Here is an 18,281-nt window from a genome sequence, read left to right on the forward strand (position 1 = left end):
CTGTGGCGCCTTATAGACTAATAGATAACTGGAGCATAAGCTTTCGTGGGCAAAGGCCCGATTCATCAGATGCATGAGTGGGGGGGTGTTTCAGAGGAGGGTATAAAGAGGGAGTCTCAGCCAAGGGGCAGGACAGAGTTGAGAACATTTCTTCAGTCATGGAGGATGTGGCCCTTTATCATCAGTTCATGTGGAGTTGTGAACATCAAGAGAGGAGAAATCAAGTCAGTTCAATCAGGGGGATGTGGCCCATTATCAGTAGCTAATGTGGAGGTGTGAACATCAAGAGCAGAGTCTCTGTTGAATTCTTGGTTGACAGAGTCGATTTTGCAAATGAATTGCAGCTCAGAAGTGAGTTTATTTTTTCACTTTTTTTTGTTGTAGGACGGCTACTTTTAAATCTGTTACTGAGTGTCCAGGGAGACTGAAGCGTTCTCCGACAGGTTTTTTTTTTTTTTTATGTTACCATTCCTGATGTCAGATTTATGTTCATTTATTTTACACAGAGACTGTCCAGTTTGGCCAATGTAAATGGAAGTGGGGCATTGCTGGCACATGATGGCATATATTATATTAGTAGATGTGCAGGTGAAAAAGGGGCTTAATCTCAAGTTTCCTGATGTTAAAAGAAACCACTATGAATTGTTTGATTCACATCCATGAGTGGTTTGCCTCAGATTCAGTGTCTTTCTTTGTCACCCCACTACAGATGACCACTCTGGAAAGCCATGCTGGAGAGAACCAGACCTTCTCTGATATTTTCATCCTGGTGGGGTTCTCATATCTTAACAATCTGCAAATCCTTCTTTTTCTGGTGTTTCTTCTGACCTACTTCCTTATCCTGATGGGGAACCTGTTCATTATTCTCCTTATAAAGCTAAGCCCCTCCCTCCACACACCCATGTATTTCTTCCTGGTGAACCTGTCTTTCTTGGAAGTCTGCTTCACTACCAGTGTGATCCCTCAGCTGCTGGTTCACCTTCTTGTGGAAGAAAAATCCATCTCCTTTCTGGGTTGTGCAGGCCAGATGTATATTTTCATTATCACAGGACTCACAGTATCCTGTCTCCTAGCAACCATGGCCTATGATCGCTATGTGGCCATATGTCACCCTTTGCGCTACACAACCATCTTGAGCGGCCGGATGTGTGCACTGCTCATGGGTGTTTCATGGACCATCAGCATCTCAGTGGCAGGAGCTCAGACCATGTGGCTCTTCAGTCAGCCCTTCTGTGGGTCCAATCGCATCCACCATTATTTCTGTTACACCGGACCATTGGAGAAGATGGTGTGCACGGACAAACGGAAAAGTGTGAACATGGGATTGCCCATAGTCTTATTGTTTGTTATGGGCCCCTTTTTTCTGATAGTGCTGTCCTACGTCCACATTATCTCCACCATCCTCAAGCTGCCATCGCTGGAGGGAAGGTATAAAGCCTTCTCCACCTGCTCCTCCCACCTCACAGTGGTGACGTTGATCTATGGAACAGGAATTTTGAGTTATGTGAAACCCACGTCAAGTTCCACTCCAGAGAGTGACCAACTGATTTCTGTCATGTACACAGTTGTGTCACCAGTGTTGAATCCCATAATATACACTCTGAGGAACAAAGAGGTGAAGGGAGCCTTAAGAAACATACTTCGGAGGGCCATATCTTTAAACAACCGGAGATACTAGAGAATAAAAATATGAGCGCATTGAAACAGTGTGAATTCTTTTAACATTTGGTGGAAGTCTCTCCATTTGCCCCTCACTGTTTTAGTTTAGGTTTTACCATTTGAAAAATGATGAGCTGTTCTAAACCTGTCAGGAAATCTGGAACTATCTATCATACTTTCCTTTTAGATATTCTCCTGGCCCTGGGTCAGGTTGATTGTTATCTGTGGGAGCGTGCTCGTACCCAGATGTTTCCTCATGAGGAGTTTCTGTTACAACCCCTCTGGAATGGGCTTCCAGTCGGTGACTCATACCGATTAGTGGTTTACAAGATTAACCCTGTTTGGGTGAGATTCTTTGGGAAGGACCTGCCTCTGGCTCACAGCTTCACTCTACATTATATCCTCAAAGCATTGACCATTGTGGCCTAGGCCTCAGGCTTCACCGTAAGCCTGTGATCCATGGCCTTCTGTTTCGGGCCCTTGTCTTACTACACATACGTGTCCTCGAGTCTCTCGCTTGCAACCCAGAAGTTATTCTAATGCTCCTGGCAATTTGTCTAGATTCTGGTCCTGTTGCACACTGACTGGAGCCAAAGGGAACCATCCCACTGACTGCTTTGGGCTTTGGGTCTGGTCCTTGAGGAGGGAGGTGGGCCCTATGCGTAGGCCAGTGGAGACTGGACATGAGAATGTTTGAATTCTGTTCCCAGCTGTAGGAGGACAGTGGGGTGTAATATTTTGAGTTGTTGGGACTGGAGTCAGAGCTCCTAATTTATACTCTAGCCGTTGCGGCCAGAGTGGAGCTCCAGTGTGAATATCTGAGAAATGAAGCCAGGAGTCCTACCCCATACTTCTGTAACAAATGTGTTGTGTTGTGTTGAACCAATTATTCCACAGTCCACGCAAAAAAGAAGTGAAAAACAATTTGGCAGTGTCAGTAATGCCCATCACTAATTTCACAGAGAAAACATTTATGATGTTCATGCTGATGGTATAACTTCCTGTGAAATGAGTGACTGAATATTGTGTTGCCATTTGAAGTAGAAGAAATTTCTACCACTGCTTCAGGTGGATCATTACAAGAAATTTCCTTAAGGGACTTGGTCCCAGAAGCCAGTGAATAAAATAAAAATAGCTCACTTCTACATGTATAGCACCTGCAGCATTGAGATGGCTGTGTTCTTCTTAAACAAGGTAGGTTACAAATCCATGACTGAATCCCCTACCATTGTCATGGAATCATAGAATTCCAGGGCTGGAGGGGAACTTAGATAAGAGGTTATCGAGTCCAGCCTCCCTATCTAAAGCAGGATCAACCCCATCCTGAACCTGAGTCCAAGATGTTCCCTCACTAAGTGTTTCTCTTACAACCCCATGGGAATGTGCCTCCAGCCTGTGCCTCATACCAATTAGGCTGTGGCTACACTGCATTCCTCTTTCAAAAGAGTCATGCAAATGAGGGTGTGCAAGCCAATAGCAGGATTTTAGGTTCAACCTGGGGTTGGGTTGGGATTTTGTCTCCATCCAATGCATTCCTCACACAGTTCCCTAATTCTAAAGAGTGCTCCATAACACTTGTGAATGGCTTCCTAGTTAAGAGACTGACCACATAACATGAGTTTTCTAGGAGATGGCTGTTTGGGCTGTTGTCCTTCAGAACGGGGGCTGAGGCTTCTGCTGGCAGATTTCACCAGAACACCAGGGTGCATAGCATAGATTCCCTGATTATGAGGAAATAAGGGACTTTTTATCATCTAGTCTGACATCCTGCTCAAGGAAGGCCAAGTAATTTCACTGCGATTTTCCAGTGTCAGAGAAGCTGTGTGTATATTTTGCATTACAGGTATAAAACAATAACTGTCTAAAAATTATGAGAGGTGCTATCAATGTATAACACTATTTCACCAAAATTATGAGTGTATGCTATGCATATGTAATTATACAGTAAAAATCACTTAACCTATTCTTCTTTTGGGAAATAACATTTGGGTTGCTTTCCTGTGAGGCTACCTAAGTATAATAAATTGCAAATCAAAACCTCCATCCCTAGCTCGACATTTTCATAACTATATAGATATAAACATAAAAGGTTGAACCTCTCTTGTCGGGCACACTAGGGACTTGACCAGTGTCGGTTGAAAGAATTTGCCGGATGATGGGAGATCAATATTCTCTGGCACGTTAACAACACTTTCACTGCTCTTTGTGTGCTTAGAAGACATTTAGGGGTAAATTAGAGCTAAATAACAGAACAGAACACAGACCATGGCTGTAAACAAACTTTATGAGATCACAGGAAACTTTGCCACACCCATGATAAGTGGCTTTGCAGCCATCTAAAATGCTAGATTACAGATGCTGCCGGATGAGAGTTTCTGATGAGAAAGGTTCAAACTGTATATATAGTTTGAACCTCTCTAAACAGAAACTCTCATCCGGCAACATCTGTAATATATGCATGATATGGAACAAGCCACATGGACTGAATCTGACATGTGAAGATCAAAACCCAAAAATCTCTACTGCATGTCTTAAGAGCTAATCAGTTCTTGGAGAAGACTAAACTTTTCTTTCCATGGTCTCCATACCTCCATACGGTCTCCGTACCGTTACATGTATACAACTCCTTTTCCTGAAATTCTATGGAATTTATTCATTGGAAGCTTAAGACACATGAGGACTCTGTGCTACTCTGGTTGGCGGCATGTGATGGTTTTTATAGCTTCCTTTTTATATAATATACTGATGCATTTAATATGATTTTATGGAAATGTAAATAACATGCCATGTTGGAAGAAGTAGAGAAGAGAAAAAAACAAACAATGCTACAGAAAATATTCCCATTCTTTGCGAAACTTAGAAAAAAGAGGCCAAGTTAATATGACCCACAGACTACAAATTCACCAAGAAAATTGAAGGTATTGGTTTATTAGCACTTGATCTTAGGTAATGCACCTCTTATGGAAAATACAATTGAAAATGTACATATAAATTGGGCTGGGGCAGAATTAGTCATTTCAAATGGGAAAACATATGCAAATAAATATAAACAGGGGCTCAAGGTTGAAGACACACCTCACCAGAAAATAATAAATGTCACTGAAGGAGCAGATGAGAAGATCCAGAGGTGTGATGACCAGTGATCCATCTCTTTACTTTTTCATCCGTGCACAGAATAAATATTGTTATGGTCATGAAGACGTGTGGATGTTCAGCACCAATGGAAAAAGACCCCATGTAGACAAGCCATGGGCAATCAAAAGTGGCACTTTCAAAGTGCTGAGGCCGCCATTATGCTAACGAGGCGCTCTGTATTCATTGAAGCAGCTAATTAGCATATCCTGAAGTGCCTCGTTAGCATCCCCATTTCGACAGTTAGGGTCGGTGGGGGGGCTAGCATAGGCATAGCCTTGATGTAATAAACACCAGAGAAAACCATCAAATTTCTTTTTGTTCCTCATTCTTGTTAGATTGAAATGTTGGCACTGGGCTCTGTCGGGGAGGGGGGTTCTGGTAGGGGGTAAGAGTGGCAATGTCACACCAGGGTTTTCATCTGCGGGGGCTCAGGCCAGGGAGGGAGGGTGCCGGAGTGAGGGTAGAGGGTGGAGGGCTCAGGGTAGAAGATTCTTTATGTGTGTGGTGGGGTCTTAGGACAGAGGGTTGGGATGTCTCAGGGTCTTTACTGGGGGAGCTACAGGGGTGAAGGTGGAGATCTTCAGTGGTGGGTAAGGACTGTGCTTCTCAGCCACTGCATCTCCTTCGCATGGAGGTTGGGGGGGGGGTGTCTATGCTTCAGTTCCTGGCTCCAGAATATCTAGTCAGGAGGTCCGGGCTGGGCTGGCTTCTGCAGCCCCAGCCTTAGCTTCCGGGGAGGGGGTGGACCTTTTCACATTCCATGGGGATGCTGGTCTCCTTGGTTGGGGGCGCAGGGGGGCAGCAGGTTATGGCACTGGGCCTGGGCACAGGGTGGGCTGGGGCAACATCATCCCCAGTTTTGCGGGGCCCAAACCCATATCTGGAAGGGTTCATCTCAGCTTTGGTGTGGGGGGTGGGCATGGCTGTGGTGATGGGCCTGGCTCCAGGGTGGGGCAGGTGGGCTGAACCTGACCCTCGCCCAGGGGTAGAGGAGCTGTGGGTCCAGCCCTGGGCTGAGTGGGATGGGGAGGTATTTCCCAGCTCCAGCATTGGGCCCCGCCTCATGGTGAGCTGGAAAGGAGGACCGGCCTCTCTTCCAGGGCAGAGTAGCTGCAGCTCTTGGGTGGGGATCCTGGGGCTGGGCCATAACCTGATTTGTGTGGGGACTTTGGGTCATGGTCAACAATAAATGGTGTGAAAAATGCAGAGCATTGTGGCCCCCCCCCCGTTCCCAAGCCCCACAAGAAGTTTTCTGTAGCCATTACATCCTTCCTGCCCACTTGGGGCCAGAGTAAGAGAGGGTATGCTGACGGATGGGCAGATGGAGAGCTAGCCTGCACGAATAAACATATGTAAGAGATCTAGGGCACACAGACAGACAGACAGACAGACAAAAAGATGGGGTGCACAGAAGGACAGATCTGCTGCGTATGGACAGATGGATGGAGAGTTAGGGCAGATGGATGGATGGACAGCTAGGGCACACAGATGGATGGAGAATTAGGGTGCATGGATTGATGGACAGATGGAGAGCTCAGACACATGGACAGATAGACAATGAGCTATGGTGCATGGACAGACAAATTGCTCAGGCACATGGATGGATGGACAGCTAGGACATACCTAGGGATGGATGGAGAGCTAGAGTGCACGGATGGATGGAGAGTGAAGGCACATGGACAGATGATGAGCTAGGCCACACAGATGGATCGAGAACTTGGGTGCATGGATGGAAAGCTAGGGTGCATGGAAGGACGGACAGAAAGCTTGGGCACATGGACAGATGGATGTACGGAGATCTAGGGTGTACAGGCAGAAGGGAGGGGGTGGCTATAATGTAAAATCATGGATAATCAAAGATAGAGCAGTGGAGTTGGGTCTCTCCTTGGTAAAAAAATTATGTCAAGGACTTAGATTTTTCATTTCCTGCAGCTTTAGACTCTCTTGGTCGCACAGAACAGAAGCAATCCCCAGCCTCAGAGCAAGGAGGAAATTTAATTAATCCCAAGGCATGTCAACACTCCTGCAGTGTACGGATTTGTTACAGCTAATGCAACAATTCCCCATATGTACAAATGAAGTGTTTCCCCTGTATTTATCAGCGCACACTTGGAGCTGTTTGACTTCAAAAGATTCTTTTGGTTTATCTTAGAGTTTTACCACTACCATATCTGTGCTTGCTTCACCCCAAACACTTCTGGTAACCTATTTAATAGTGATGAGGAGTCTTAGAGTTCAAGAACAAAAAAGATCTCAGGCTTCATTGTCTGACCTCCTCTGTCTCCTGTTGTCGTGGCTTTCATGATACAGGTTCACAGAGCACTTCAGCCATGCCTGAAACTAAACAGAAACGAGAAAGGTAGCAGGTGGTCCTGTATCCCATGACTGAAATGAAGCAACTCTTAATAAAAAAACAGTCCAGTAGCACTTTAAAGATTAACAAAATAATTTATTAGGCGATGAATTTTTGGTGGGACAGACCCACTTCTTCAGATCATAGCCACACCAGAACAGACCCAATATTTAAGGCACAAAGAACCAAAAATAGTTATTGAGGTTGACAAATCAGAAAAATTGTAATCAAGGTGGGCAAATCAGAAGAGCAGAGGGGCAGCGGGGGCGGAGGGAAGTCAAGAGTCAGATAAACAAAGTATGTAAAAGAGTCCTTAAAATGGACCAGATAATTGTCGGTCCTGGTTTAAACCAAGTGTAATGTATCGAATTTGAACATAAAGAGAGTTCTGCACTCTGTCTCTGTAGGTAATCCTTAAAGTTCCTTTTTCAGTAAAACACAGACTTTCAGGTCATTAACAGAATGGCCCACTCCATTAAAGCTCTGGCTTACAGGTTTGTGAATCAGAAGTGTTTTTTTGTCTGTTTTGTGTCCATTCATTCTTTGTCAAAGAGTGTTTACCGTTTGCCCTATATATATAGTTTGTGGGCATGGCTGGCACATGATGGCATCTATGATGTTAGCTGAGGAACATGAGAATGTGCCCCTGATTCTGTGAATAACCTGGTTAGGTCCAGTGATGGTATCTCCAGAATAGATGTGTGGAAAAGGGTGGCAACAGGGCTTGTTGCAAGGAAAAGTTCCAGGATTGGTATTATTGTGGTATGGCCTGTGGTTGCTGGTAAGAATCCTCATAAGGCTAGGAGGTGTCTGTAGCAGAGAACAGGCCTGTCACCTAGGGCTTTCTGGAGTGTGGTGTCCTGATTAAGGATAGATTGTAGTTCTTTGATGATGTGTTGCAGTGGTTTGAGTTGGGAGCTATAGGTAATGACCAGTGGTGTCCTGTTGTTGGTATTTTTGGGCCTATTTTGAAGTAGCTAGTTTCTGGGTATTCATCTGGACCTGTTGAGATACACACACACACACACACATATATATATATATATATATATATATATATATATATATATATATATTACTTCTCCTGGTGGGTAATTCAGGTTTATGAATATTTGGTAGAGATCTTGTAGTTTTTGGTCTCTGTCAGTAGGATCAGAGCAAATACGATTGTACCTAAGGGCTTTACTGTAAACAATGGATCTTGGTAGGGGGGCAGCAGGGCCTGGGGAGATGGAGCAAAATGTGGGGCTGAGGGAACTGTGGGATAAGTTCCCACAATGCACTGCTGCAACAGTGGATGTTTGGCCACTCTAGTGTGACATCGCTAATTCAACTTTGTGTGGACTTTCTTGTGTATGGACTCTGTGGCGAGGGAGGATACTCAAAATGGAGTTGATAAAACCCAGTGTTATAAAATCTAACATCGTAAAATCGAATTTATCTGGTAATGAACACGTAGCCAGATTCCTCACTTTCTGTGACCTTTGAAGAATCATTCCTCCTTCCAGACAAAAAACCATGTCAACCAATTTACCAGCATCAGTAAATCCCATCAGGAATTTCTTACTGAAAATACACATGAGCTTGTTGATTATGGTGGTATAACTTCATTTCTAATGAATGACCAAATGAATTTTGTTTTGTTGCCATTTGAGGGAGTGTAGATCTTCCTCCAAAGAATATTACAAGAAAGTGTCTTCTGGGACTAGGTCTGAGACTAGGGACCAGAAGCTAGAGAAGGAAATAAAAACACCTCTCCTTGCCTTTATACACAGAGCTCCTGCAGCTACAGGGTGGCTGTATTATTCTCTGACAAGATAGGTTAGAAATCCATGTCTTAAGTCCTCAAATATTCTCCCCTGAACTCCATGGACTTTGTGCTTGGAGCTACAGTCTGAGCAAGACCATATAGATGATTTCTTCGTTGGCATTTTAAGTACATGCAGAGAAAACTTTCTTTTATGTCTGAGCACACGGGCTGGATGTGTGTTCACTTCTCTCCATCTAGCTATCTGTTTCTCTCTCTTTCTACCCAATACTGTGATATCCACCCAGCAATGGATCAGTGTATCAATTAAGCTGTTGTTCTCTGAAGTTCTCACTCATTTAGCAGTCGTGGGCTAGCTCCTGAGATTGACTTCAACTCTTTAATTTTGTTTACAGTAGCTGAGGCTCTTGTTGGTTCATTCCATAGTGCACCAGCGTCAGAGATGTGTGTGGGACATGCCCATCACCACTCCATAATTCTGTTGTTATTTTGGTTGTTGTTATGTAGGCATCAGTGTTTTTTGCTTCCTGGTTATCTTGTCTTCTACTCAACACTGGTCTCCAACTCTTTTCATCATTTACTTGTCTTTACTGCCACATTCCCCACTCTTCATCACCAGCCACTGAATCAGAGTGGAAATGTTGAAGGTCTGTCTTGTATCTCGGTCTGAATGCCATCTGCTGGGTGGGCTCAGTCTGATCTTTCCTGGTCAGAAAATCCCCTCCCCTGATCCCACCATGGCACACACTCTGCATTTTGAAGTAACAGACTTTGAAGCTGAGCATCAACACACACCCTACTTCAAAGTTAAACTGCTAAGTAGGGCGCTACTCCATTCCCAGGAATGGAGTAAGGACTTTGAAGTTGGGCTCCCTTACTTTAAAGTTAACTTCGAAGTAAAGGAAAACATATGGAGGCTCTCTGCCCACTACTTGGAAGCACTGCCTAACTCCAAAGTTAATTTCAAACTTAGTTCCTAGTGTAGACGTACCCTCGGTGTTCTATTTCCTGAACTAAAACAGCCCAGTTCTTTCAGTCTTCCCTCATGTTCTCTAGATCTTTCATCATTCAGTTCAACAGTGGACTTTTTCACCAAAGTTTACCTCCACTTCCTGTTGTATATCTGGTTATTTAATTGCTTCCATATTCTCCTGAAAAGCATCACGTCATGCCCCTCCAACATTATTATGAACTGTTCATGACTACTCTCCAAGAATAGTTATCCAGCTACTTATGCACTCACCCCTTCAAAGTTGTGTTTGCCTAGTTTATTGACGAGAAGTGAGTCTGAGACCTTATAAAATGCCCTACTAAAATCTAGGAACGCCACATCCACCGCTTCTCCCTTATCCCCAAGACTTTTTTTTTTCCTATCAGAGAAAGCTATCAGATTTGTTTGACATCATTTGTTCTTCATAAACCCATGATGGCTGTTACAGAATCACAGAATCACAGGTGTTTGTAGATGAATTCCTCAATTACTTACTCCATTCTCTTTTCTGGCACAGATGTTAAACTAGCTGGTCTGTATTTTCTGCATTGATCTTATTTCCCTTTTTATAGATGGGCGCTATATCTGCCCTTTTGCGGTCTTCTGGAATCTCTCCCACCTTCCAAGACTTTTCAGTTACGATAGCTAAAGGCTCAGATATCATCTGTATCATCTCTTTGAGTATTCTTGGATGCACTTCGTCTGGTCCTGGTGGCTTGCAGATATGTGAATTTCTAAGTAATTTTAAATTGTTATTTTTATTTCATTTTCTAAACCTACCCCCTGCAAGATCTCCTGGCTAAGCCAAAGTGGTCTTTTGCCATACTTTCTCTTTTCTATGCAAAAGAATTGCTTCTTTGGGGCCCTCAATAATGGTCCCTTGAAAATGGCCATCTACCTTCAGTTCTTTTTCCTCTTATTCTTGCTTACTTACCAGATCTCAAGGTTGACCATAATCTGCCTTCTTGAAATCTATGATCTCTACTTTGCTGTTCTCCTTCCTAGCTTTCCTTAGACTCATGCGCTCAATGATTTCATAGTCACTTTCTCTCAAGCCGCCCTCCACTTTCAAATCTCAACCCCTTCCTCCCAATTTGTTTAAATCAAATCTAGAACAACTTCCCGCAGTTGCATCTTTGACCTTCTGAAACAAAAAAAGAGAATTGTCTTCAGTGCGGTTCAGGAACATATTGGATAGTCTGTGCCCTGCTGTGATAGTTTCCCAACATATGTCCGCATATTTGAATTCTCCCATCACCACCAAATTCTGTAATGAGGATGATTTATTAGGTGTTTAGAAAAAGCCTCACTCATTCACCTTTTCCACCTGGATAGGTGGTCTGTAGTAGACTCACCTTTTTTATTTTTTTAAACTCCTTTTAACCTGTCCCAGAGACTCTCAATGCCTCTGAATAATGAGAATAGATCTGCTCATACTGGAGTTCAAGAAGCTCCTATAGAGGCAATTAACCATTTCCCTGTCTGTTGTCAATCAGCTGTAGCTCCGCTGGGGTTCAAGTGAGCACATCTCCAGCTGAACTACACTGCCACAGCTGGATTCACGTACAAACAGGGACACTTCCTTGTGCATTATGATAGCTGGGCCTAAGTACATGTTTCCAGAATCACAGAATCAGGTAATCCTACGGCTGGAAGGGACCTCAGGAGGTCATCTAGTCCAGACCCCTGCTTCAAACAGGATCATCCCCAACCAACGACCTTGTCAAGCCGGGACTTAAAAACCTCTAGGGTTGGAGAATTCACTACCTCTCTAGGCAATGAATTCCAGGGCTTTCACCACCCTCCTGGTGAAGTAGTTTTTCCTAATATCTAACCTACATCTTTCCCTCTTCAACTTCAGACCATTATTCCTTTTTCTGCCACCTGACACCACTGAGAACACTTTCTCACCCTCTTCTTTAGAGCTCCCCTTCAATAAGTTGAAGGCTGCTATTAAATCATCCCTAAGTCTTCTCTTCTGTAAACTAAACAAACCCAAATCCCTCAGCCTATCCTCGTAGGTCTTGTGCTCCAGACCCTTAATCATTTTGTTGCTCTCTGCTGAACCTGCTCCAGCACATCCACATCCTTTTTATACTGGGGGACCCAAAACTGGACACAATATTCCAGATGTGGCCTCACCACTGCCGAAAAGAGAGGAATAACTACTTCTCTAGATCAGCTCAAAATGCTCCTCCTAATGCACCCTAGTATGCCGCTAGCCTGCTTGGCTACAAGGGCACACTGTTTACTCATATCCAGCCTTTCATCCACCATAACCCCTAGGTCGCTTTCCATCGTACTGCTGCTGAGTCAATCGGTCCCCAGTCTATAACAATACTTGGGATTCTTCTGCCCCAGGTGCAGGACTCTGCACTTCTCCTTGTTGAACCAGATCAGATGTTTTTTGGTCCCGTCCTCCAATTTATCCAGATTCCTCTGCATTCTCTCTCTACCCCCGAATGTATCTACCTCTTCCCCTAGTTTTGTGTCATCTGCAAACTTGCTGAGGGTGCAATCCAGTCCTCATCCAGGTCATTAATAAAGATGTTGGACAACACCAGCCCCAGAACCGAGCCTTGTGGCACTCAGCTTGAAACGGACCACCATCCAGATATTGAGCCATTGACCACTATGTGTTGGGCCCACTTTCTCTCCATCTTATAGTCCAAGGATCCAAATCATATTTCCTTAACTCTTGGATAAGAATGTTGTGGGAGACCGTAAAAAAGCTTTGCTGAAGTCAAGGTATATCACATCCACTGACTTCCCCATGTCCTCAGAGCTTGTTACCTCGTCAAGCTAATCAGATTGGTCAGGCAGGACTTGCCCCTGGTGAATCCATGTTGTCTACTTTTGATCACTTTCCCCTCTTCCAAGAGCTCCAAAATGAATTCCTTGTGGAGCTCTTCCATTATTTTCCCAGGGATTCAGGTAAGGATGACCAGTCTATAGTTCCTTGGATTGTCCTTCTTTCCTTTTTTAAGGATGGGCATTATGTTTTCCTTTTTCCAGTCATCCAGTATCTCCCACAATCTCCAAGAGTCTGCAAAGATAATGGCCAAAGGTTCAGCAATGACATCCGCCAATTCCCTTAGTACCCTTGGGTACATTAAATCCAGACCCATGGATTTGTGTACATCTAGTTTTTCTAGATAGCTCAGAACTTGTTCCTTCCCCACAGATGGCTGACCCCCACCTTCCCATACTACATTGTCTCGCACTGTTGTATGGGAGTTGACTTTGTCCACGAAGACTGAGGCAAAAAAAGCATTGAGTACGTCAGCTTTTCCTACATCATCTGTCACTAGGTTACCTCCCTCATCCAGTAACAGAGCCACACCTTCTGGGATAACCTGTATTTTGTTAACATGCCTGTAGAAACCCTTCTTGTTACCCTTCACATCCCTTGCCAGCTGCAGTTCCAATTGTGCTTTCACTTTCCTGATTACTTCCCGGCATTCTCCAGCCATATGTTTATACTCCTCCTTAGTCAACTGTCCACATTTCCCTTTCTTGTATGCATCATATTTGAGTTGAAGCCAATTAAGGCTTTTCCTGTTAAGCCAATAGATACAGAATGACAGCAGATTTTAATCTCAAGTATCCAGATGTTATGGGAACCAGTACAAATTTTTAGACTCACATCCACGTGTTTGGTTGTGCTTATATTGGCTACGTCTACACGTGCCCCAAACTTCGAAATGGCCATGCAAATGGACATTTCAAAGTTTACTAATGAAGCGCTGAAATGCATATTCAGCGCTTCATTAGCATGCGGGTGGCAGCGGCGCTTCGAAATTGACGCGCCTTGCCGCCGCGCGGCGCGTCCAGATGGAGCTCCTTTTCGAAAGGGCCCCGCCTACTTCGAAGTCCCCTTATTCCCATGAGCTCATGGGAATAAGGGGACTTCGATGAAGGTGGCGTCCTTTCGAAAAGGAGCCCCGTCTGGACGCACCGCGCGGCGGCAAGGCGCATCAATTTCGAAGCGCCGCTGCCACCCGCATGCTAATGAAGCGCTGAATATGCTTTTCAGCGCTTCATTAGTAAACTTCGAAATGGCCATTTGCATGGCCATTTCGAAGTTTGGGGCACATGTAGACACAGCCATTCAGTGTCTTTCTTTATCACCCCACAGATGACCAGCTCAGAGAGCCATGCTGGAGAGAACCAGACCTTCTCTGATGGGTTCATCCTGGTTGGGTTTTCCTACATTCAGAATTTGCAGAGCCTTTTGTTTGTGGTGTTTCCTTTTGCCTACCTGTTCACTCTGATGGCAAACCTGTTCATTGTTCTCCTTGTCAAGCTAAACCACACACTCCACAGCCCCATGTATTTCTTGCTGGCGAACCTGTCTTTCACAGAAGTCAGCTACACAACCAGTATAACTCCTCAGCTGCTGATTCACCTCCTGATGGAGGAGAAGACCATTACATTTGCAGGCTGCGCAGCCCAGATGTACGTCCTCTCTATCGCAGGTCTCGCAGCATGCTTCTTCCTAGCAGGCATGGCCTACGACCGCTACGTGGCCATATGTCACCCTTTGCAATACACAACCATCATGAGTGGCAAGGTACGTACACACCTAGTGGTGACTTCATGGGTCATCAGCATCTTGGTGGCAGTAGCTCAGCTCACTTGGATCTTCAGCCAGCCCTTCTGCGGCTCCAACCAAATCAACCACTTGTATTGTGATACCCAGATGGTAGATAGACTGCTGTGTAACTACTCATGGAAGAATGTGGGGGTGGGGTTATTTGTGCTGGTGGTATTTGTCATGGGCCCTTTTTTAATGATAATCCTCTCCTACATCTGCATCATCTCCACCATCCTCAAGCTGCCATCAGCAGAGGGAAGAAGTAAAGCCTTCTCCACCTGCTCTTCCCACCTCATGATGGTGATTTTGTCCTATGGATCAGCCCTTTTGAGTAACCTGAATTACACCTCAGGCTCCAATGCTGAGAACCTTCATCTGATGTCCCTCACATACACATTTCTGTCTCCAGTGTTAAATCCCATAATATACACGCTGAGGAACAAAGAGGTGAAAGGAGCCCTTAGAAACACCCTCGAGAAGGTCATTTTTCATACAAACAGAGGTATTCGAGAATGAAAATTAGGGTTTATTGAAACAGCAGGAAGAGAGAAAATTCATTAACATTTGGTTGAAGTTTCTTGTGAAGAATGTCACTTTTTGAACTATTGTTTTGCAGTTTGCAAAATGACGGCCTGTGATAAATTTGTCAAGAGAATTAGGAAGAAAATATTTTTTCCAAAAAAAGTCTAAATAGAAAGGGACTTTCCATCACTCCACTGATATATTATTTGAAATAGCAAATGAGCATCTTTAGAGAAACTACTTTAGGGTCCTGCACAGATACAAGATTTGTATCTGCATTCGTAACCTCAAAACCTTTGGATATCTGCATCTACCTCTGCAGATTATAGATGTCCGCAGATTGAAAAGGAGATCTGTGGATCTCCAGGGTGCAGTATAGCTTCAAATTTTGAAATGCCAAAGCAAATAAAATCTCAAAATGAGAAATGTTTGATAAAACAGTCACCTGTTTTGTGGGAAATGCAACCATACTTACCAGAATTTTCATGCTGAAAATGTCCCAAGAAAAGTCCATTTGGGCATCACCTTTTTCCTTCTGTGCCAGCTGAGTGCAGTATTTTAATTTTGGGATAAGCTAAGGTTCGTTGGAATTGTTTGGGCTGTTAAATGCATTCTCCAGGGATTTCGGTGGCCTAATTCTAAATAATATTTCTCAGCACTTATGAATGGCTCCCTAGGTCAGACTCTGAGAGAGGTTTCAATGCCTCCTCTGAACTGGTCATATACATACTTTGAGAGATAGTGTTTCACTTCTCTTGCCCTTGGAAGAAGGTTTCAAAGCGACCCAATTACATGGCTGTTTCACATTTTGAAAGCAGATCTTCTGGAACGGCGAATGGCCAACATTATGCAAATGAGGCACTACATATGCAAATTAGTGCATGATTTGCATTTTCAATCAGCCACATTTGCATGCCCCTTTGGGAAGAGGGGGCCAGTGTAGACGTAGCCTATTGCGGGAGTGATAGTACCTCTTTCAAAAGAACTACGTTGAAATAAGCACTATGCGTGCAGAGTTTGTATTCAGAAATAGCTAAGGGCCATTTTGAAATACATTAGTGTGTGTAGCAGCCCTGTTTCAAAGTAGCTATTTTGGAACAGTTCATAGAATCATAGAATACTAGGACTGGAAGGGACTTCGAGCGGCCATTGAGTCCAGCCCCCTGCCCCAATGGCAGGACCAAGTACTGTCTAAACCATCGCTGATAGATATCTATCTAACCTGTTCTTAAATATCTCCAGCGAGGGAGATTCCACAACCTCCCTTGGCAATTTATTTCAGTGTTTGACCACCCTGACAGTTAGGAACTTTTTCCTAATGTCCAACCTAAACCTCCCTTGATGCAGTTTAAGTCCGTTTTCTCTTGTTCTATCCTCAGAGACCAAAAAAGAAAAAGTTTTCTCCCTCCTCCTTATGACACCCTTTAAGATACCTGAAAACCGCTATCATGTCCCCCCTCAGTCTTCTCTTTTCTAAACTAAACAAGTCCATTTCTTTCAGCCTTTCTTCATAGGTCACATTCTCAAGACCTTTAGTCATTCTTGTCGCTCTTTTCGGGACCCTCTCTAGTTTCTCCACATCTTTCTTGAACTGTGGTGCCCAGAACTGGACCCAATACTCCAGCTGAGGCCTAACCAGCGCAGAGTAGAGCGGAAGAATGACTTCTCGTGTCTTGTTCACAGCACACCTGCTAATGCATCCCAGAATCATTCAACGTAATGGACATTCAACATTCAATGTAATGGACAGTTTGAACAGGAGAGGCAGACCACACAGAGAATTGGTGGATGGTATAGTAGACTGGTGCAGAGCTAGTCTACAGAAACTAGGCCACTCCACACTGCACAGGGAAACAAGGAAGGAAATAGTGAAGGACGTATCGGACGCCAATGGGCAATAAGACCATGGTTGTGGTTGATGATGATGATGATGATGATGTGATGTTTTGTAACTGAAGATCACTTTGAGTTTAAAAGCTAATTCATGGAGCAACCTCATCTGTCCATGACACCAGGCCCTCCAGTTCTCCTAAATGCTTGTTCTGTTCTTGACTGCAGGGGGCTCGTGACTTATATCCAGGGATATAAGGGTTCTAGTGGATCACAAGTTAAATATGAGCCAACAGTGTGATGCTGTTGCAAAAAAAGCAAACATGATTCTGGGATGCTTTAGCAGGTGTGTTGTGAACAAGACACGAGAAATCATTCTTCCGCTCTACTCTGCACTGCTTAGGCCTCAGCTGGAATATTGTGTCCAGTTCTGGGCACCCCAATTCAAGAAAGATGTGGAGAAATTAGAGAAGGTCCAGAGAAGAGCAACTAGAATGATAAAAGGTCTGGAGAGCATGACTTATGAAGAAAGGCTGAAAGAATTGGGCTTGTTTAGCTTGGAAAAGAGAAGATTGAGGGGGGACATGATAGCGGTTTTCAGGTATCTTAAAGGGTGTCATAAGGAGGAGGGAGAAAACTTGTTTTTCTTGGCCTCTGAGGAGAGAACAAGAGGCAATAGACTTAAGCTGCAGCAAGGGAAGTTTAGGTTGGACATTAGGAAAAAGTTCTTAACTGTCAGGGTGGTCAAGTACTGGAATAAATTGCCAAGGGAGGTTGTGGAATCTCCCTCGCTGGAGATATTTAAGAACAGATTAGATAGATGTCTATCAGGGATGGTGTAGATAGTGGTCGGTCCTGCTGTCGGGGCACGGGACTGGACTCAATGGCCTCTCGAGGCCCCTTCCGGTCCTAGTGTTCTATGATTCTATCCCTAACAGATGTCTATCAAATCTGTACTTAAATATCTCCAGTGGTGGGGATTCCACAGTCTCCCTAAGTCATTTATTCCAGAGTTTAACCACCCTGACAGTTACAGTTTTTTTCCTAATATCCCAACTAAACCTCCCTTGCTGCAGCCAAGCTCATTACCTCTTGTCCTATCCGGAGAGGCCAAAGAGAACAATTTTTCCTCCCTCCTCATTGTAACACTCTTTTAGGTACTTGTAAACTGCTATCATGTCATCTCTCTGTTAGTTTCCTGGTTGCCACGGTCTTGACCTGCATCCACCCAGCGCCAAAGTAAACCTTGTCTGCTTTGATCTGAGGGAGGAGGGGTTGTTAACCCAACACTGGGCCTCAGAGCAGGGAGACCAGGGGATCTGGCCCAGCAGGACAGAGTGGTGAGGGATCCTCAGACACCAATAAGGGTGATGTCAATGGCATGAGGAGCACTCCTAGGAACATCCCAAGTGGTCTTCTGTGACCC

At 44.3% G+C, this 18,281-nt stretch overlaps 1 protein-coding gene across 1 annotated transcript; it reads left to right on the plus strand.

The window, feature by feature from the left end:
• The first annotated feature begins 709 nt into the window (after nucleotides 1-709).
• On the plus strand, nucleotides 710-1,678 carry LOC142004816 (olfactory receptor 10A4-like). Its single transcript, XM_074982504.1, has one exon. It carries the CDS (start codon nucleotides 710-712, stop codon nucleotides 1,676-1,678), a length of 969 nt encoding a protein of 322 aa, XP_074838605.1.
• Nucleotides 1,679-18,281: the final 16,603 nt, after the last annotated feature.

Source organism: Carettochelys insculpta, chromosome 32 (genome assembly GCF_033958435.1).
Source record: "Carettochelys insculpta isolate YL-2023 chromosome 32, ASM3395843v1, whole genome shotgun sequence".
Taxonomy (NCBI): domain Eukaryota; kingdom Metazoa; phylum Chordata; order Testudines; family Carettochelyidae; genus Carettochelys; species Carettochelys insculpta.